Below are 18332 nucleotides of genomic sequence, written 5' to 3'. Positions count from 1 at the left end.
GATTTACAGTGACGAGGAAAAGTAGAAATTGATCTTTAGACGCGGCAAAAACAGCCTTGCGTACTTATACAGATTCGAAGATAGATGGCTCGCTGAACACAAAATTAAAGCACACCAAGCGAGTATCCCACGAGCCCTAAATCCACTCAGGACAGGAGACTAATCAACACCAACGAGAGGAATACGTTCCGTAAAAAGCTCCTTTTGATGCACATGCTATTCGCGCCACGCGACACCCCCGTCTCCAGCACCTCAGCCCCATCCCAGCTCGAACTAACACGGGCGTGAGTGGTAGTCGAATCTCTAACGGAAGTTATGTCGGTCACTGAGGCCGAAGTCGCAGCGCTCCGGACGGCATTATTCGTCGTCGACCCAGCAAACGTATGACTAACCCTCGCTGTCTGTGTCACGAATACCCCAGGCGACGTTATGACGTGAGTTGGAACCTTCGGAGTCGACTCAGCCGCAGAAATGCCCTGTGTCGGGACCACAAGCACATTATCCAGAGTCAACGCATCCTCACCCTTGGCGGTGCCCGTAGTCCACAGATTCGAGCATACAACGCCTTCATCCTTTCCCGCTCGCCCACTCCCACTCTCAGTCTCATCCCCATCTCTCGACGTGAGGGAATAAGGTATCGGTAAAGACAATCCAACTCCGAGAGTCACCGTGCTCATGGACGTGGTTGTATACGGCAAACGCTCGGCAGTTTCCATCTCCTCACGCACAAAGATTCGCGAATCCGTTAGAAGTCGAGTCGGTTCTTCTGTGTCTCCTGCCTCGATACCTTTATCAATATGCACTGAGGAAATGCGGGTATCCTGGCAAAGAACCGTCTCGGGAACATCCACCTCCGCACCGGAGAATGTATACCCTGTCCCGTTGAACGCGCAAACGGCGTCGCCAGATCGCGGGGATGATTCGTAGCCTAGTATGACAAGGAGGATTACATATTATATCAGCGAGCCCGGTACCAGTTCAAAACACTTCGCCCACCTTGTTGACAGGTTCAGGTCCGGGAGAGGAGGTACTTACAGACAGCAGCACGCTCGTATCCCGCCGGGAGAATACGTGACAGCCTATCTCGATCCAATGATCATTAGCCTTTTTTAACCCTGTGGTCCAAGTCTACTCAATCATGAATGGGAGCAGAGGTGAAGAGAAGTAAGAGACTTACTCAACAAGACACGACCTGATCTCGGCCGTTCCATCCACCGAACAAGAGATGATTGACGAACCGCGAAGGGAACTCGCAGCGCAGTGGCGTGTGCCTCGAGTTTGGCACAGGAACCGGGCTGCTTTTGCGTCGCTGGGGTAAGATATCAGCACTTGCAGGGGGTCTTTCCTTTCCATGCTTCGGGCGATGAATGGGCTTACTATCCGATTTGGGCGGGGATGAGAGGGAGGGTAACTAGGAGGGTGAGAATAAGGAGGATGAAGGATATCATGATGGAATATTCCAAATGTCGTTTGGGAAAGATGAATGAAGAGGATGGAGGAAGCGTATGAAGAAGAAAGAGAGGATGAGTGTAGACGCGTGATGCACAGTCCTCGTGGTTTATTATGAGCACATTTGAATGAGCATCAAGGCCTAGGCTGTTTGGTTGGGGCCATAGAGCGAGATAGAGAGCAAATTTCTGCCAATGGGCTCCACTGAATCAAGATTTCAATGGTATAGCAGAGTATATGTGGATATCAAGTTGGTACCCTGTCGAGGGTGTATATGCTGTATAGAACACATGGGACGAGAAAGACCAAACATTCAACGAGTCTACAAAGCCCATGTCGACTTTTTGTCAAAAATCAAACCTCTAACGCCATGTTCGCCGCACAATGCGCTGTAACCAAAGAGACTTTCATCCTTGATTCTTCTTCCATTTGTCGATTCGCCGCCGTAGGTCTCCTGCCGTCTGCTGCATGGGATTCAACTTCCTATCTCTTGCCATAGCGGCATAGTTGTCTCCGTGGCACTCAACCAATCTTGCAATCCACTCCTCCTCCCGCTTACTCTGATGCCGCGGCTTCTTCGGAACTTGGCCTTCCTTATCGGCTTGAATTTCGAGCTGTTGAACGATGTTGCTCCCTGATTGCCTGACTTGAAGAGGTGAACTATCCTCGCCATCCGAGAGGTCATTTAGAGGATCATTGAGGGGATTCGTGCGGCGGTGTTTGCGTCCTGCGATCTCGATCTCCTCCTCGTTCTTGTGAATCACTCTGATAATCTTGCCGGTCTCGGGATCGCGTTCCACCTTTGCCTCGCCAACAGCTGAGTTCTTCACAACAGCGTCGACGCTTCCTTTGATGTGTAGGGAGTCCTGAACCTCCTCCAAGCCTTTCTCTGTTTTGCGCTTCTCGGATCCTCCGGAAGGGGCGTTCAGGCGATGAACCAGACCGAGACGGCGGTAGTTTTGCGTGAGCGTTGATTTGCGGTCCCTATAGTCAAAAATCCGATCAGACGTTTGGCCCTCCATCGGATTTTGCTTCGCGAGTGAACGTACCAGTTCTCCGCAATAATGGCATTGCCCAGCACATTGATCTTCTTCTTTCCGCTCTTGAGAACACCGGATCTTTTGGGTCTTTGCTTCGGCGCTGAGGATCTGTTCTTCCGTGCCTGACGAATATTACCCATCTTGAATCAAAATGCGTGAAAACTGGTTTTTGGATGTCCTTTGTCGGTGCTGGGCAGAAAGTCGCAAACAAAATTTCCTTATCATTGCGGAAAAGTTGGCGATGTTTGCATCAGATCTTGGCGGGTTTGTTCTCCGATAAGCGACATCGGGCGAGGCATCACACCCAGCATTCTTAACATCTCTTCACCTAGCGCAGAGTGCCTTGGAGGCGGATATTTCTATGTCTGGACTTATCCCAACTAGGATCTTATAATGGCTTTGGTTTATTTATTTTCGGCTCGCAGGATTGGCCTTGCGCTGGCCATTGGACTCACTTTCTTTGCTGCTGTGGCTGCGGCACGAGAGCTCTCAGTTGGTGAGTTGTCTGTGGGCCAGATTGAGGAGGAATTACAGGTATGTCGATTTAAGCTTGGAACTGTGCAACTTTTGAACGCTATACATATGCTCCTTTCTCTATTCAAGCTCTCCGACGCCCTTGCAGCTCAATCTAACTGGTCTAGAGCTGCCAACTCGTGCAGTCCCTGAACGAGCATAAGCGCGCAACGAGCCCGCAGACCGCGAGCTTGACGTCGAAGATCTTCTCAATTCTCTTTCCCGGCAGCCCAGCCGTCAATTCCCTTTTAGCGACAGTCTATATCTCCGGACCACCAAGTATGCTCTCATCCGTGAGCCGTCGTTTGATCCACCATTGACCCTACTAGACTTCCTCCTCGCCCTATGTCCCCCGAATATCGATCCCTCCTCGCTATCAGTCATGGTCGCTTTTGCTGTCGGAGGCCTCCTGGGTGATACGCTCTTCCACCTCCTGCCGGAAATCTTTCTCGGAGAGGACTCTCCTGACCACGTGCGCTTCGTCATGGTCGAGCCGAATAGGAACCTCCTCCTCGGTCTGGGTATTATGGTTGGATTCTTCACATTCGTCGCTATGGATAAGACACTCCGCATCGCTACAGGTGGAGAGGGACACGATCATTCCCACTCGCACTCGCATAGCACACCCGATACAGCATTAACAACCGGAGCAAGCACATCATCTGCCAACACCGACCTCAAGAAGCGCAAATCCACCAAAGACAGTTCTACAGCGCCGACACCAATCCCCGAAGACGAAAAGGAGATAAACCCCAGCGTCAAACTAGGCGGCTACCTAAACCTCATCGCAGACTTCACGCACAACATAACCGACGGCCTCGCCATGTCCTCCTCCTTCTACGCCTCCCCCACAATCGGCGCAACAACAACAGTCGCCGTCTTCTTCCACGAAATCCCCCACGAGGTCGGCGACTTCGCCCTCCTCATCCAATCCGGCTTCTCAAAGCGCAAGGCCATGGGCGCGCAGTTCGTCACAGCCGTCGGCGCGTTCCTAGGCACGCTTATTGGAATTGCGGTCCAGGAATTCGGCGGGTCAGCCGCTAATCCCGCTGCGTCGGACGCGCCGTTCTCCGGCCTCCTCGGGACGAGTCTGACGTGGGGCGATATGCTCCTCCCCTTTACGGCGGGGACGTTCCTGTACGTCGGGACTGTCTCGGTTATCCCTGAGCTCTTGGAGACGGGGAAGGATAAGGGCGTTGAGATCCGGAAGACACTTGTCCAGTTTTTGGCCGTTGCCGTTGGTGCGGGGATTATGCTTGCGTAAGTTCCTCTTTTTCTTTCCTGCTCACCCGTGCCTTGGCCCGTGGTATCTGCTAACAGAGTTCAGGATCTCTTGGGATTAAGTCCGAAATATATATCTCGACCGAAGGATAGATCACGATAGATTACTAATTTGCGGCGGGGTTTTGCTTCTTAGAGCTAGTAGATAGTCGACGATAACCGCGCAGACGACTTGGGATAGACATTGAAAATGACACTACCTACTCAACAAAACTTCCGCCGACTGGATCCATAGATGGCTGGCCGTGTACATATCTAATTATCAGATTGGCGTCCGTCTCGAGTCAGCCTACCTAACATATCTTCTCATATCGTGTCGGACATCTTAAAACTTAGATATTACGGGGGAAAGGGTGAATATTAAACGAAATATTAATCTTCTGTCGTGAAAAAGAAAAAAAAAAAAAGTAGACTCCATGAAATCTACCCGCCACCAGCCGGCGAAACTGAACTAGACTACCTCTCCTAAACGCCACCAATTGAAACAATCCCGAGTAAATACCTGACTATAACAAAGCATAGCAGGCCATAGCAAGACAAGTCCAATAAAGTCCTAAAAAAAGAGACAAAAAGCCGGAGCATTGGAAAGAGAAAAGTGGAGAACCCTGCGCACAGCGCGCGGGATGCAAGACAACGGACTTGACAAATACTCCAATCTATAGGTTTAGTAAAACTAACGAATTTAGAATTTTGAGAGAAGAAGGAAAAAAAAATTGAGCATCACTCGTTATAATGGTACACCTAGAAAAGTTATCGTTAGCTGGTTCTCTTGGAGAATGAATCATTGGGAGAAGGAAGGACATACAAAGTAATCAGGCAATCCATGCACACTATACCCAAGGCGTTTCGCCATCTTCGCAAACCCCTCCGTCTCAACGAGATGGTAAAATGGGAACGCGGGGAACATGGCCCCGTCGCGATGGACGTCCGCCTTGACCATTAATGCCGTTCCGCCGACACCGTCGAGATCAATCACGCGTTTGGGATTGGGATTCTTCGTGTCGGCCATGTATGCCATTAGACTGCGATACGTCGGGAGCTCCGCGTACCCTTCCAGAAGAATCTCGTCGGGGCCCATGGAATCCGCGAGACTTTGAGCCGTGGAGCTGTCGATCCAGGAATTGTAGTCATAGGGGCGCACATCTTGCTTCTTTGTCTCGGTGTTGTAGTACCGCTGGTAGCAATTTGGGACGATAACGGGCCGGTTATGGGACGTAAGATCTTGTATTAATGTCGGTGGCGTTTCGACGACGTCGGAGTCTAGCCAGAGGACCCAGGAGGTGCTGGGACCGAGGGTTGTGAACATGAGGCTATTACGGGCGCGGGACATGGACTCCCGGCGGGCCTTCTGGTTGGACATCTTATGGCGCTCCTTCTCATCCTGCGATTGAAGTGGTGGGTCGAAGTCCTGACGGAGGATGGAGATGCTTGCGAATCGGTTGTGGACAGGGCCCGACGTTTGGGTTTTGCTGATGGCCTTTTCGAGGGCGGATGCGGCCGCGTCGCCTTCCTTTGTGTGAGGAATTATAAAGCCCAGAGAGATCAATTCGTGCGGGTAGGTGAGTTTCTCGACGTTGTCCCAGTATTCCTGGTAGAAGCGAGCGAGGGGGGAGAGGATGAGGACGCGCTCGCCCTTGCCGGTTGCGTCGCTAGTTGTCGTGAGGGCATTGAGGTTGTACTTAACGACGGGGGGAGGAGGATGGCGGCCGTCATCGCGGACGGGTTGCGGGATGAAGGGTTTCGTTGGAGGGGAGAGGTGGTGTTCTGCTGTGTCTTCGAGTCGGGAATCTGTGGTTGCGGAGGATGACGAGGCCGAAGGCGACGGGGAGAGCAAAAAGCAGAGGAAGCCGAACGCCAGCATCGAGGCGAGGAGCAGCGTAATTGGACTCGTACGCCGCATGTTGCGCGCGACGGCCATTATGGCCGGCTTTACAGCGTTGATAGAAAGGTATACGTTTCCTGTTGAGTGTGAAACTATCGTCATACGTGGCCAATCGTTTGGATCGGCGGTGGTGTACCAAGCACCTCGTTACTCAGGGAATGAAGTAACCAGGGCCGGTCGTGAAGGCATCTCCAGCCAGGGGTAAAAGAGTGGACGTCCCTGGTCTTGAGGCTGGGGCGTGCAGTTTTGAGAAGGAACAGAGTCCAGTCGCCGGAGAAATGTTCGAGATGGCCAAGCGGACGTTGGCAGCAGGGGGGCGATCGACTCCCGCAATGGGAATTAGTCGATCTTTATTTGGACACGAGCAGATGCATGTCAGTTCCAGAGTACCAACGACGGGATGTGAATTCTGCATCGAGTTAGCCAAAGACAGAAGCTCCTGCTCTGTACCCAGGTGTGAAAGACCTCGATCCAGAGCGCTCTGGAGTTGGAGGGTCATCGCCGGAAGCGGAAACCCGCGGACATTCAGGTCTGCCTCTCTCACCACCCATTTCCCCATTACCAATGTATCCTCTCCAACGAAGTCGGTTTTCATTAAAAAAAGGATAGTATTTGTTCATCAAGTCTAAGTCGATAGACCATCTATATAGTATCGCGCCCTTGACGCCCAAGGCACACGAAGTAGTGCGATCACCCGCCAATCTACGGCAACGACCGCATCACACCCTCAAATGCTACCAACGCCATCGCATTCGCCGGGAATGCACGCAAAAAGCAGGGCAAAAAGCCCCTCCAGTACCCTCTCCACCCTCGCTCCCGATAAACAGCCGCCGCCGCCTCTTTCCACCACCGGAATCTCCTTTGACCGTCGCCGAGCGCACCACCCATTGGGTCCGTCATTAGGCGTTGTTTCACCACATCCGATGGGTACGACGTGATCCAGAAGATCTGCGCTGAGATGCCGCCCGCCCAGAAGTTGATTACCGGCGCTGAGAGGCTCGTTCGCTCCCTCATCATGCGGCTTAAGACGTCGTATGAGCCCCACCAGAAGAAGAAAAAGGAGCGGAAGAGGATCGTTGCGCAGAGTCCGCGGTAGAGGCCTGTTATACCGTGTGTGCGAAGCTGTAAAGCGTTAATATGATTACTACCATATTTTCCTGGGATTCTTACAATCTTGCGAATGCAGTCAATTGGTCCACTGTACAAACGCTTTGACTTCTCCGCAGCATACTGGATCTGAAGCCGGGCCTTGACATGCTCAACGGGGGCAGCTACAAAGCTCACCGTTGTCCCAGCCATGATACCAGCAATTCCATGGCCGAAACTGGGCAGAGTATGGAGATCCGGCTGGTATTTAGCAAACGGCGTAAGAGCCCGGATCGTGGGTTTCGAAAACACGTTCTCAAGAAGTAGTCGACGGTACAGCGTCAGGGAGCCTAGCATTCTAGATGTCTTGTCAGTCCTTCCTTTCCTTGCATGATGCGCGGGCGAGCCAGCGATGGAGGCAGCCTTACATTGAATCCATCACCATCCACCCCACCAATGGCGGCGTCGCTCCCTTGTATAACCCAGCAACTCCCTCTTTCCTAACCGTCTGGAGCAGGCAGTCCAACGGACCCTTGAAATGCCCCTCCTTACTCGTTTGTAATCGAACCTTGACCGTATCGAACCTACCAAAACAATAAGTTAACAAAGAGCATAGAAAGCACCAGGACTCGGGAGACATACGGATGACCAACTATTGAAACAGCCCACAGCTCACATTAGCAATCTCGACCCTGTAACCCGGTAACAAGCTAGACTCAGCTCCGAACTCATACTCACCACTCAGCTTTGCAATCCCCGAAAACACACCCGCAACAAAGCCCTTATAGTCGCGCTTCGAACCCGCCGAGGCCGAGCCACCAGCACCCTTTGAGAGATCCCGCGACGACTCGCGCGCGTCCACAGCTGGCGCCGGCGAAGACGACATCCTCGCAAGATGCTCCGGTCAAATATAAAACCGTAGCCGGGGGTAACCTCTTTCGCGCTGTTGACGTCCCCGCCGCAGTCAAGGCTGTATAGATTGGGGAGGGAGGGTGTAATTTTCGGGGTCCGGTATCGGACGACTCGCTGGTGGCCTTCCTAGCTCGGGCAATTGGGCATTCGACGGATACCGGGCTATGCACGGTTGAGGATGGATACGAACGAAGTTGGAACACTGTGTCTGAGAATTATTCACCCCATTGCAAGACACAACGAGGGGTGAGCTGGGGCTTTATGGCGAAGAGAGGAAAAGTTGGAGAAATGGATGCGGACCTCAGCGAGGGACGAGAGCCCCACACGGCGGATCGGGGAGCGAGGGCTCCTCTCCGGAAATCAGGCTCGAGCACTTGCAGTGTGTTCCTGGGTTTTCCATGTCATTGGGTATGGTCGGCTTCATGGTTTTGGGGGAAGACGAGTTGGAGCAACACTTCCGGAGTTCGACGTGACTCAAGTCGTGCTCTGGAAGCTGGTGCATCGGAGGAAAAAAGTTCTCCGGGCGCGGGGCATAATGGATGTCGCATCAAGATGTTAAATTTGCCCAGAATTGAGGCTTTTTATCTTTCTCGCAACAAAATATGACGAGATCCTCGCACCTAAGGGGGAATCAGAAATACGCCCTGTCAGATCCTGTGCTCAAACCAAATACATAGCTATAGCAGAGTCTACCTGGGGTACTTAACACCGCAAGAGCAGTTGGCCCTTCAAGCTAGCTTTGCTTTCGTCTAACATCTGTCTTTCTCATAGGAGAGTCAATAACGTTGTATCGCCTTTATTGCGCAAATCAATCTGAATAGAAACAGGGTAGCCTGGTGCTGTGTGACCCAAGCCATACTTCATGCTCCCGAAAAGATGCGATATTAAATGTCAACAATGAAAGAAAGATTGTATGAGGGTAAACCCAGTGGCAGTGGCCGGAGTGAAAATAAGACGAAGGAAAAACAAAACAGATTGGGTTGTGAGACCGATGCGGGGTATAGTAATGGTGTCAAATGATGGAGACTGGAAATTAATCCTCTATGCTTCTTTACCGCCCCGTGGCGGTCTTTCTCGCTTTTTGTCTAACCTTCTCATTTTCACGGGCGATCAAACGATCCAGCAAATCAGGCGCCGGCGCCGATTGCTGTAGGTCTCGTTTTGATAACTCGGATCTATGGGCTGCACCTGAAGAGAGATAACCTCCCGCATCTTCCAGGGCTAGTGGCGTCACTGGCCCAGGGCTCTGAAGGGGATTCAGTCGCGGCGCGGCTGGGCTTGGGGATAACGGCCGTGAAGGAGGCTTCTGAAGCACGAGTCCTTCTACAAAATCTCGGTATTGTGATGCAGGGTCGCGTGAAGTTGAGCCTGGGCGATAGATATGCTGTCTGGACTGGCGTGGTGATGGTGGCTGGCCGGTTATCGCTTGGGAATTTCCGGAAGACTGATATACCGCGGGATGGAAGCGTGGTAGGTCACCAAGATGGATGGTTGGTGCAGATTTGGCGGTGCTTTGCACTCGACCAAGGGTTGGCTGCGGAGAGCTAGGACGCCCGGACGAGGACATGGGTTGCGAGGAGACTGGAGAATGAAAAGTGGAGCTATCAGAACGCATTCTAGACGAGCGAGAATCGCCGTGGCGATGAGTGTGGCGGCGTCTGTTGTGACGGCTTCTTCTGTTTCTTTGGGGTGACGGGTCTCGACGCGGAAAGTAGTCCCGTTCAAACCGTCCCGTTAAGGGAGTGACAGGGATGTCCTCGTCGTGTGTGTTAAAAGATGGTCTGGGAATTGGAATAGGTTTTGACCTGGTATGAGTGGTTGCGAACTTCTCGAAGGAATCAGACAGCTCGGTGACAGGCGAACGCGGACGGGAGAGCGGCGATGGCGGATTATAAGTGGAGTAGGTGGAAGTCAGTTCCTCAAGGGAGGAAAGGGAGAAGCGAGTTGGACGACCGTGTCTGGCGATCAAATTTTCCAGGTGATCAGGAGAATGGGGTGGCGGCCGAGAGGAGGAGGGTGATGATGATGAGAGATTGGCTAAGAAGACGGGATTAGCCTGGAAACACCAAGAATGCAGCGCCAAAGACGAAGCATGCCACACGTGTCGAATGGGGATTGTCCGAGGGAGCCAACGACGGACATCAGAGAGATCGTCGCCAAAAGAGCACCGAAGAGAGGCCAGGGAGGAGCGTTCGGCAATCAATGAGGGGACCAAAGAGTTTGAGACGGCGGAGGGGGGAATCATTGGTCCAGGGCTCGTGTGGCATGAGAAAGAGAAGAAGAGGGGAGAGAGATGGACTTACGGCTGCTCAAAAGAGAGACGGAATGGGCCGAGCTGCAGGAGGACGGATACAGACAAGGAGAGGAGAAAGTCGTTGGATTTGAGGAGGAAGAGGAAGACATCTTTCTGAGCAGATCTGACGGTGGAGAAGCAAAGCTGGTGGCGTCGGAAGGTGCAATTCAGGAACTGGAACGGGCGGACAGGAACGCGCGCAAATTCCCCAACATTGAGGCGGAATCAGGAGGGAAAATGAGTGATGAAGTCCCCCCGCTGCCTCGAGTATTGCTTTTTGCCTCCTTTCTCCTTTGACCACAGTTCCCAGTTTATCACTTCCACACCGGACAAAAATTTCAAGAATTGTTCAGGTTTGGTTTCACAGCGTTAAAAAAAAGCAAGCATGACCTAAATTTGCACCAAGTCAGTATTTGCGGGGAAAGACACACGCCAGCCAATGCAATGGCGTCATAGCGGGGCGGCCATTGGGGCCAAGAACGGACCGAACGGTACCATACGGATACTCGTGCACCCTCACCCGGTCGCTCGGCGCCCACTCGCGAAACACGTTGAAACTTCAGACCTGAAGTTGAGGGAAGTGAATGATATCGGACGACTTACAGTAGAAGTAGAGCCTATTGCCGGAGTTGGAATTCAACGAGCCGGGATTGCAGCTTTAAAAAGGGTCTCGGCATAGTTCACGCTCTAACTGGACCAGATGATGGGAACTAGGAAGAGCGCAAGCAACAAAGATGCGACGAGGAGATTCCTTTTGGATGGAGGTCGGCGCCTTTTAAACCCTCAGGCTGGTGAGCGGGCCTCCAGCTGAGGGAGACGCTCATTCACCAGAGAATGAGCAAAACTCTCCGCGTGCGAACACTCGGCTGACCAACCCAGTTGTGGGGGGGCAGTGAAGAAAAAGAAAAGAAAAGATCCAAGGCAAAAATCAAGGCAAAATCAACCGCCGAAACAACTGGAAACAAAAGGGCCATGAGTCAAGTCTGAGATTTAATTCGAGCCTTTGAGGTTGGTAGGTAAGGGGTCTTTCACCCTCCTTTCTGCAGGTTTAGTCGATCTTGGGGGTCAAATAATTTAATGAGGTTAGAATAGACCATCATGATGCAAATGTAAACCGAGAAATGCGAGTCATAATCCAGCGGCGTGATAGGTATCTGGGATCTACGCAAAGTCGATCGTCGTCATGGCCTCATCAGGAAGTACCGTAACACCATGCACGCAGGGAAGCTCCTCTTCTTCTCATCTGAAAGATCGCCCCGTGCGGCGCCACAATGACTCTACATGAACCACAAGACCGACGGATACCTGCGTGCCCTTCCGGATGTCATCTATCAGCCACACTCGGCGACACGATCAGACGACTTGCACCACCCTCCATCACACTGCTCTCAGATGCCACCTGAGCTTCGGCTACCGCATTGGGGCACTTTACGCGTAGACTCTTGCGTAGAGGTCTTCCAAAACTTGCGCTTATTTGATATGTCTGCTCGAGGCTATTTCCGGCAACTGCAGTTCTTCCGTTCCATCCGGCTGCTTCTGTCCTGCAGCACCGACGTCGCACAGCCTGCGACCAGCTGCAACTCTGTTTTAAGCCCGAGACGACGTATGCTCGCCTCGTCCATTCTTAACGAATATATATCGTCATAGACCTCCCAAATCAAGTTTTTAGGACAGCCAGTCATGCGCGTGCCTGCCAATAGTATCTAACCCTAACCAACGGCGGGGACACCCACGCCCTGTCAAATACCAAAGCTTCCCACTGGAGATCCGAGTCGTGAATTCGTGTCTCAGCTACTGCTAGTCCTTCTTCACGCCACGTCGTGGGAAAGAGGACAGATCTCAATCTCCCCCACAAAACAAAACTGGAGACCAGGACCGATGACCTACCTTCCAGCACTGAACGCGAAGATGCCCTGCGTGACTCACGCCACGCCATCTAGCCAACCCTAGCCAGCCCCAAGAGAGCTGCGCCAGTCTGTGATTAGAACCTTCCAGTCTGCAAGATTATACATCTAGCCCCGAAATACCGCAGATTCCCTCGTACCTCCGAGACAAGGGTAGCCGGGATACCGGACCCCGAATAGTAGTTAGTATTTAGTGGTGAGCAGGGTGTATGATAAGTCTGATCAACCGAACGAGGGGAGAGCTACCCCATGCATGGAATATTTCTCGGAAGGGAGAGTTCATCTCCACCCTGGTTGTATTTTCCTAGACGTCCATCGTAGCCGAATGGTGGATGAGGAAGAAAATGGAACGGAAGAGTCAGGTAGTGATTTGATCTACGGTAGATCTCCGAAGTGGAGAATCCCAGTTGGCAGCGTGAACTGCGCAATATCACAGGTTAGTACATTAAGAATCTTAAATACAGGTCTCGCGGCTCTGAGCACACAAGCAACAGGGTCATCATATAGAGCGAGATACGATAAACAAATCGACCAGACAATATTATCGACAAGGTGCAGACAAGCAAGTGAAAAAAAAGGGGGGGAACTAGGTAAGCCCGAGACGAAGGAAAGCAACGTGAAACAGCCCTAACTCTTCTTTGTTGGCATCTTTTTTTTCTGGGTCCTTGCCGGCTTTTTTTCTTTTGCGCTGGGTTTCTTCTCCTCTGTGCTGGGCATCTCCTCTATGATAGCAATTGCCTTAGAAACCACAATCTTCTCCTCCTCCTCCTCCTCCTCCTCCTCCTCCTCCTCCTCCTCCTCCTCCTCGTAGATATTGTTATAAACGCGGTAGATGTGTGGGAATTCGATGAACAGAATCCGCTGTCCATCAAGCCGGGGATTCTCGTCGTATATCCAGTAGCGTCCTTCCGCTTCCACAACCTCAGATGCGTGATGGAACCGCGGTGGGAGGTCAGGGAGGTAGCGGAATCGCAGACACGGGTTTGAGAGAAGATGATGGCAGCTTGTTTCGCCGCGTGTTCAAGACTGAAAGCGAGCCCCTGGGGTACTGTCCACTTGAGCTCATCAGCGGTTTTGGGCGCCAGGAGACACCGGAAGGTCTCATCAGCCAAGATCTCCTTGGCAAGGGACTTGCACCGTGCGCGCCGGCGAGCCCGCAGCGCGGCGCCAAAAGGGTCATCCTGGTCGGGTCGGGTATACATCTCGGTACAAAGCCGGGTTGTGGAGCATCGCCATATACGGCCATAATCAAAGTTGACTGCATTGTAATGGCAGGGTTAGCGTGTATCGAATGGCGGCCCAAAAACTGAAGTGGCTGTTATTCGGGAGAGAGCGTGGTACCTTTTTCGAATTGCGACCAGAGCCTTTCCAGGAGGCTGCCACATTGCGATACTCCTTCCCAGGGTAGTTCGTCTGGTATTTCTTGGCCTAGGCTGTCGTTTATTGATTTCGGATCTTCGGTGGTGGAAAAACTTCTCCACGACCGTCTTGTCTCGGAATGCCGTGGCCATCATTTGCGCCATGGTTCTTCGATGCAGAGGATCAAGGCGCGAATCTATGCTGTGAAAGTCCTCCTGTACGCAGTAACCATCCAAACTGGCCACCAAATTCTTCTTCTGCTTGTCGGACAGAGCCAGGTCATCGAGTATCGCAACATCTGTACAGGCAAAATTACTGAGCCAACAATACATGCTGAACATACTGTCCGGCCAGTGGCCGGGGACAGTTCCACACCATTGACCCACAGCGAACCTCAAGTACTCCCTCCTTCTCATCCATCAATTTTCTCACGTAGGATGACAATTCGAGAAATCGTTTCTTGAGGAACTTGACCTGCTCCTCCGCATTGTTCATGGACAAAGCTGCTACTGGATGCGGATGCGCCCTTAACCGACCTAGAAGACCGGGCCCTCGACCGCGCATCGAATCTCGGTATCTTCTACCTCCCACGGGGCAAGGACGCTGTTCAGGTAGTTGGAAACTATCCCAGGGAGATTCACGGCCACTTGCCTAAGATATTGCGGGTGAATGGCCAGAACCTCCCCCCGCTGGACATAATACTACCAATGCCAGCAACGTGGTCGGCTGAACCAAAGGCAAGGCTTGAGTTCGCGGCCAGAAGCGCTGGCTTCGGCGCCCGTGACGAAGACACCCTCCGCCTCGTCACGGAGCCTGAGGCGGCTGCGTGTGCCGTCCTGCACCAAAACTTCCAAACTTTGAAGGTACGTGTACTTAGAACAAGGCTGAGTTGAAGAGCCCCCCTATTGACGGGGCAGCAGACAGGAGACGGTGTTCTTAGTTGCGACTGTGGCGGTGGCACTGTGGTGAGTATCATGGGCCCGTCTTTGAAGGTGAAGCCGCGAATAACACTGGCTGTCTCATCCAAAAGGATATTGGCAAGTTTGTAATCACAAATACTCACCCGAAGCTGAATTGGGTCAGGATTATCTCTGCGCAAGGTCAGTAGGGAAAAAAGGGTATATTTGGCGATGTTCTAACAAGAGTCGTGTGTCTTCCAGGTGCTCGATGTGGCGGAGCCGCCGTGGACAGCCGTTTCTACCAACTAATGAGTGAAAGGTTTCAAGAAGCATTTGACGAGGTACCATTGAAACAGAAGGGCCCTGGAAGTGCTTTTATGAAAATTTTTGAGGATGCAAAAGCGAGAGTATTCGGGTAGCATGGCTGCCTGAGGCACCGATATCTAGCCCTAACTCTTGTGATAGCTAGGATCGTGCTCGCGGGGAGGTCTCCAAGATCGACACGATCAACAGGCTGCTTCGAGGATAGTGAAAACGTAGAGGGAAGATTAATAAGGCACAATTGTCGATGAATATAGAGTTTATCTACAAGTTGGCTTGCGCTTGCTCGCTCTTGGAGTTTATATCAAGGGTTCGCATTGGCCCCGTAGTGAGAAACCAAGTTGGACGGGAAACTAAGCTTTTGGTACTGAATTTATCTTACTCGGGCTTAGAAGTCGATCTTTCGTTTGACAGTACTGGGAGTAAATCCATTTATGTCCCTTGTTTGTATACATAGCTCAATAGATGTTGCGGCCAAAGCGTTACCCAAGCTGAGGCTCATCAACGATAGGACGAGCAACCATCAACTGGAGCAACGAGCGGGCCACCTCTGCCGCCGCCAAAGTAGTCGTCTCCGCCGCGGTATCATAAATCGGAGCCACCTCGACGACATCTGCGCCAATAACCGGTAGCCCACGCAAAGCGTCAAGGATGGAGAGGAGCTCGCGCGTGGAGAAACCGCCAGGCTCCGCCGTACCCGTGGCTATCCCGTTAGTTGGGTTTTAACGAGATACCAATAAAATGGAGCAGTAAGGAAACATACCAGGTGCGAAAGCGGGATCGAGAACGTCAATGTCGACAGAGATGTAGACTCTACTGGTTCCGACTCGGGATTTTATTTCCTCTACGATGCCGGCTATACCGAGGATGTCGATGTCGCGGGCCTTGATGATGGAGAAACCGCAGCGAATGTCGTTTCTGATGTCGCCTTTAGGCCGGATTACAGGGGCGCGGATACCGACATGGATGGAGGTGTTGCGGATGAGGCCCTATTTTGTCAGTATGTTTAGAGAAGCAAGGAGTTTCTTACCTCTTCGTGGGCTAGGTGCAGAAATGTTCCGTGGTTGACGCCGCTACCGGGATGAGTATAGCTCCCCGAGCTGGGAAAGCGACTTACGCATAGTGAGAGATTCCGCCACCTGAACTAATATTAGTGTTATCCCTAGTACCTGTGTTGAGCAACTTACCGAGCACCTCTGGGTCCCACGTATCTACGGAAGTTAGTACGGATCATAAGGCACGAACCTCGACATACCAATATGGCTATCAAAATGTATCACCGACACCGGTCCCCAGTGCTTATACGTCGACCTCAAAGCTGGTAGCGTCGTCGTGTGATCCCCGCCAAGGGTAATGATCCTCGGCGTCCGGCCTCGATGCGTGCTGTTCGTCGCACGGGAAGAGACAACCTGCAGGATGAGCCGCGCCTCGGCAGCCGCCCAGATGCAAACACGGATGTTAACGCTGTCTTACCTCATGTGCGAGATCGAGTTGCCTCAGTGCAATTGTATTATCCAACCAGGTCAACGGCGCGTCTCCACAATCCACGAGCTTCGCCCAGCTCTCAAACACGTTTTCCCCGGAGTATATGCTCCATCCGCTCAGTCGACGAGAGCCGAGTCGGATACCCCCCGGGCCGTATCGTGTGCCGGGACGAGCGGTGACTCCCTGGAGTGGTAGTGAGCTGTGCCGTGCTTTATTTTTCAGGACGGATATGCGAGCATACAGTGTCAAATGGGGCTCCGAGGAAGGCGATGTCGTACGGGAAGGATTCTGCTTCGCTGTCCACGAAGCAATTGACATACGGAATGTGCGCGAATGTCGTTAGGCCGGAGAATTGGCTGTCGCTGACGATATCGACTTTCTCATTCTGTCCGAGGAGGATCTGGTTCGATTGAACTGCCGCAATCGGGGGAAAGACTATTTCTCTTGTAAGCGCTGCGGAGACAAGCAGCGAAAAAGGCAGTGCAATCGTGTACATCGTGAGATAATACTCGAGATAAGATACAAGAGACGATCCTCCAGAGTGATGGAAGTGACTCCTGTTTAAGTAGCGAGGATGGACTGACGCTATCTTATCAGCGATCGACCGAAAAAGCAGTTGGAGCCGACGGGGAAGACGACCGGCCAAGACATTCCTTTGATTAAAATGACGGAATTGAGCAAAGGAATGAGAAGACCGTTTCTGACTCCGTAATTGCACTAGAGTTAAGGCGTCGAGAATCATGGCGTGCTTGTTCAACCACCGTCATGGAAAAGAGATCCCCGCACCTCCACCCCTCCCCACTTGATGATAATTTTCTCTGATCGATTCTATCATCGCCAACGCTCCTCGCACTTCACCACATCCTCCAAGGCTGCACGTCGCCATGGTATGTTGAAACAATCGCTCGCATTGAGCCGTTTTCCACAGCTCACAATTCTCCAGCCACACGCAGACTCCTCCTACTTCGGGTCAGCCAACGGATCCAAAGCCGATGTCTACAAGCAGGTCCTCGAGCAGGCCAAGGGCCTCGTAACGGGACAGCGCAATTGGGTCAGGTAGGGATTGCTTACCTGCCATGGAACACCGCACCACTCCGAGAACGGTCTCCGAATCTTCTATAACCTATGTACTGACACACCCTCCAGCAACTTCTCCAACGTCGCCTCCCTCCTCTGGCACGCCTACGCCGCTCTCCCGCACCCCTCATCTTCCGTAAACTGGGCCGGCTTCTACATCCGTCGCGATAAATTCCCATCACCATCCGCTAGTTCCCCTCCCTCCTCGTCAGGTACGACATCGAAGAAAGAAGAAGACGCAACGCAGACGCAGCCACGGTCACAAATCCGAACACTCTGGCTCGGCCCCTTCCAGGGCCGACCAGCCTGCCAGGAGATCCGCTTCGGGCGCGGCGTGTGCGGTGCCGCGGCCGAGAAGCGCGAGTCCGTCGTTGTCCCCGATGTCTTGGAGTTCCCCGGCCATATTGCCTGTGACGCCAGCAGTCGGAGTGAGATCGTGGTGCCGATTTTGTTCGGGGGGGAGGTGAGTCGCCCTACCTACCTCGTCCATACTGTTATAGTAAGCTGACGTCTGCTCAAGACTGTTGCTATTATAGATATTGACTGCGCGGAGCCGTCTGGGTTTGATGAGGAGGATAGGAAGTACCTTGAGGAATTGGCTTCTTTGCTCTCTGAGAGCTGTGACTGGTAGAGGGGAGAAGGGAAAGAAAAGAGTGGTGGACAGTATCGAGGGAATACATACATAGATACGAATTGGGACCTGATCTAGGTACTACAATATACTCGCTGCTGGGCGCAAGAGGATACTGGTGTTCACAGGGTCCATTCCAATGCCTTCGACTTTTAATACCCTTTTTATTTCTCTTTTTCTCTTTTTTCTTTTCTTTTTTT

The 18332-nt window shown here is 52.3% G+C and overlaps 9 protein-coding genes across 9 annotated transcripts; 3 read left to right on the top strand and 6 right to left on the bottom strand.

Moving 5' to 3' along the window:
- Positions 1–146: 146 nt before the first annotated feature.
- Positions 147–1448, bottom strand: BJX67DRAFT_380351 (uncharacterized protein; the record flags this gene model as incomplete). Its single annotated transcript, XM_071032776.1, has 4 exons — positions 147–928; positions 1036–1079; positions 1178–1309; positions 1378–1448. 4 exons carry the CDS (start codon positions 1446–1448, stop codon positions 147–149), a joined length of 1029 nt encoding a protein of 342 aa, XP_070887131.1.
- A 73-nt stretch (positions 1449–1521) lies between these two features.
- BJX67DRAFT_351190 (nucleolar protein 16) lies at positions 1522–2676 on the bottom strand. Its single transcript, XM_071028888.1, has 2 exons — positions 2499–2676; positions 1522–2433 (listed from the first exon to the last, which is right to left on the bottom strand). The coding sequence occupies exons 1-2, from the start codon at positions 2627–2629 to the stop codon at positions 1857–1859; spliced, it is 708 nt and encodes a 235-aa protein (XP_070887130.1). The 5' UTR covers positions 2630–2676; the 3' UTR covers positions 1522–1856.
- A 143-nt stretch (positions 2677–2819) lies between these two features.
- BJX67DRAFT_351188 (Zn(2+) transporter YKE4) lies at positions 2820–4668 on the top strand. The gene is made up of 4 exons (XM_071028887.1): positions 2820–3023; positions 3131–3281; positions 3332–4262; positions 4330–4668. Exons 1-4 carry the CDS (start codon positions 2883–2885, stop codon positions 4343–4345), a joined length of 1239 nt encoding a protein of 412 aa, XP_070887129.1. The 5' UTR covers positions 2820–2882; the 3' UTR covers positions 4346–4668.
- Positions 4669–5003: 335 nt separating this feature from the next.
- BJX67DRAFT_371560 (Anp1-domain-containing protein) lies at positions 5004–8137 on the bottom strand (the record flags this gene model as incomplete). The annotated part of the gene is made up of 6 exons (XM_071031100.1): positions 5004–5024; positions 5089–6210; positions 6889–7287; positions 7336–7609; positions 7680–7835; positions 7986–8137. 6 exons carry the CDS (start codon positions 8135–8137, stop codon positions 5004–5006), a joined length of 2124 nt encoding a protein of 707 aa, XP_070887128.1.
- Positions 8138–8530: 393 nt separating this feature from the next.
- On the bottom strand, positions 8531–10796 carry BJX67DRAFT_62514 (uncharacterized protein). The gene is made up of 2 exons (XM_071035255.1): positions 10467–10796; positions 8531–10200 (listed from the first exon to the last, which is right to left on the bottom strand). Exons 1-2 carry the CDS (start codon positions 10564–10566, stop codon positions 9215–9217), a joined length of 1086 nt encoding a protein of 361 aa, XP_070887127.1. The 5' UTR covers positions 10567–10796; the 3' UTR covers positions 8531–9214.
- A 2191-nt stretch (positions 10797–12987) lies between these two features.
- BJX67DRAFT_380346 (uncharacterized protein) lies at positions 12988–13562 on the bottom strand (the record flags this gene model as incomplete). Its single annotated transcript, XM_071032775.1, has 2 exons — positions 12988–13271; positions 13340–13562. 2 exons carry the CDS (start codon positions 13560–13562, stop codon positions 12988–12990), a joined length of 507 nt encoding a protein of 168 aa, XP_070887126.1.
- Positions 13563–13892: 330 nt separating this feature from the next.
- On the top strand, positions 13893–15037 carry BJX67DRAFT_380345 (Hsp70 family protein; the record flags this gene model as incomplete). Its single annotated transcript, XM_071032774.1, has 5 exons — positions 13893–14019; positions 14074–14117; positions 14223–14582; positions 14660–14819; positions 14880–15037. The coding sequence occupies 5 exons, from the start codon at positions 13893–13895 to the stop codon at positions 15035–15037; spliced, it is 849 nt and encodes a 282-aa protein (XP_070887125.1).
- A 384-nt stretch (positions 15038–15421) lies between these two features.
- Positions 15422–16920, bottom strand: BJX67DRAFT_380344 (agmatinase; the record flags this gene model as incomplete). The annotated part of the gene is made up of 8 exons (XM_071032773.1): positions 15422–15642; positions 15703–15928; positions 15970–16012; positions 16057–16078; positions 16127–16150; positions 16195–16348; positions 16413–16607; positions 16666–16920. 8 exons carry the CDS (start codon positions 16918–16920, stop codon positions 15422–15424), a joined length of 1140 nt encoding a protein of 379 aa, XP_070887124.1.
- Positions 16921–16964: 44 nt separating this feature from the next.
- BJX67DRAFT_62272 (GAF domain-containing protein) lies at positions 16965–18332 on the top strand. Its single transcript, XM_071035253.1, has 4 exons — positions 16965–17311; positions 17368–17480; positions 17571–17964; positions 18022–18332. The coding sequence occupies exons 1-4, from the start codon at positions 17309–17311 to the stop codon at positions 18130–18132; spliced, it is 621 nt and encodes a 206-aa protein (XP_070887123.1). The 5' UTR covers positions 16965–17308; the 3' UTR covers positions 18133–18332.

The sequence above is a fragment of the Aspergillus lucknowensis genome (assembly GCF_044049455.1).
Source record: "Aspergillus lucknowensis strain CBS 449.75 chromosome Unknown BJX67scaffold_15, whole genome shotgun sequence".
NCBI classification, from domain to species: Eukaryota; Fungi; Ascomycota; class Eurotiomycetes; order Eurotiales; family Aspergillaceae; genus Aspergillus; species Aspergillus lucknowensis.
The sequence above is the reverse complement of the archived record's forward strand: the minus strand, read 5'-3'. Positions and strand labels throughout refer to the sequence as shown.

Coding starts and splice junctions, on each gene's coding strand:
- BJX67DRAFT_351190 (XM_071028888.1), bottom strand. CDS start 2,629: ATGGGTAATATTCGTCAGGCACGGAAGAACAGATCCTCAGCGCCGAAG. Junction 2,434..2,498: donor GCCATTATTGCGGAGAACTG/GTACGTTCACTC, acceptor TTTTGACTATAG/GGACCGCAAATCAACGCTCA.
- BJX67DRAFT_62272 (XM_071035253.1), top strand. Junction 17,481..17,570: donor GGACAGCGCAATTGGGTCAG/GTAGGGATTGCT, acceptor CACACCCTCCAG/CAACTTCTCCAACGTCGCCT. Junction 17,965..18,021: donor CGATTTTGTTCGGGGGGGAG/GTGAGTCGCCCT, acceptor CGTCTGCTCAAG/ACTGTTGCTATTATAGATAT.
- BJX67DRAFT_351188 (XM_071028887.1), top strand. CDS start 2,883: ATGGCTTTGGTTTATTTATTTTCGGCTCGCAGGATTGGCCTTGCGCTG. Junction 3,024..3,130: donor AGATTGAGGAGGAATTACAG/GTATGTCGATTT, acceptor TAACTGGTCTAG/AGCTGCCAACTCGTGCAGTC. Junction 3,282..3,331: donor CTATATCTCCGGACCACCAA/GTATGCTCTCAT, acceptor TGACCCTACTAG/ACTTCCTCCTCGCCCTATGT.
- BJX67DRAFT_62514 (XM_071035255.1), bottom strand. CDS start 10,566: ATGTCTTCCTCTTCCTCCTCAAATCCAACGACTTTCTCCTCTCCTTGT. Junction 10,201..10,466: donor CGTCTCTCTTTTGAGCAGCC/GTAAGTCCATCT, acceptor CCGTCTTCTTAG/CCAATCTCTCATCATCATCA.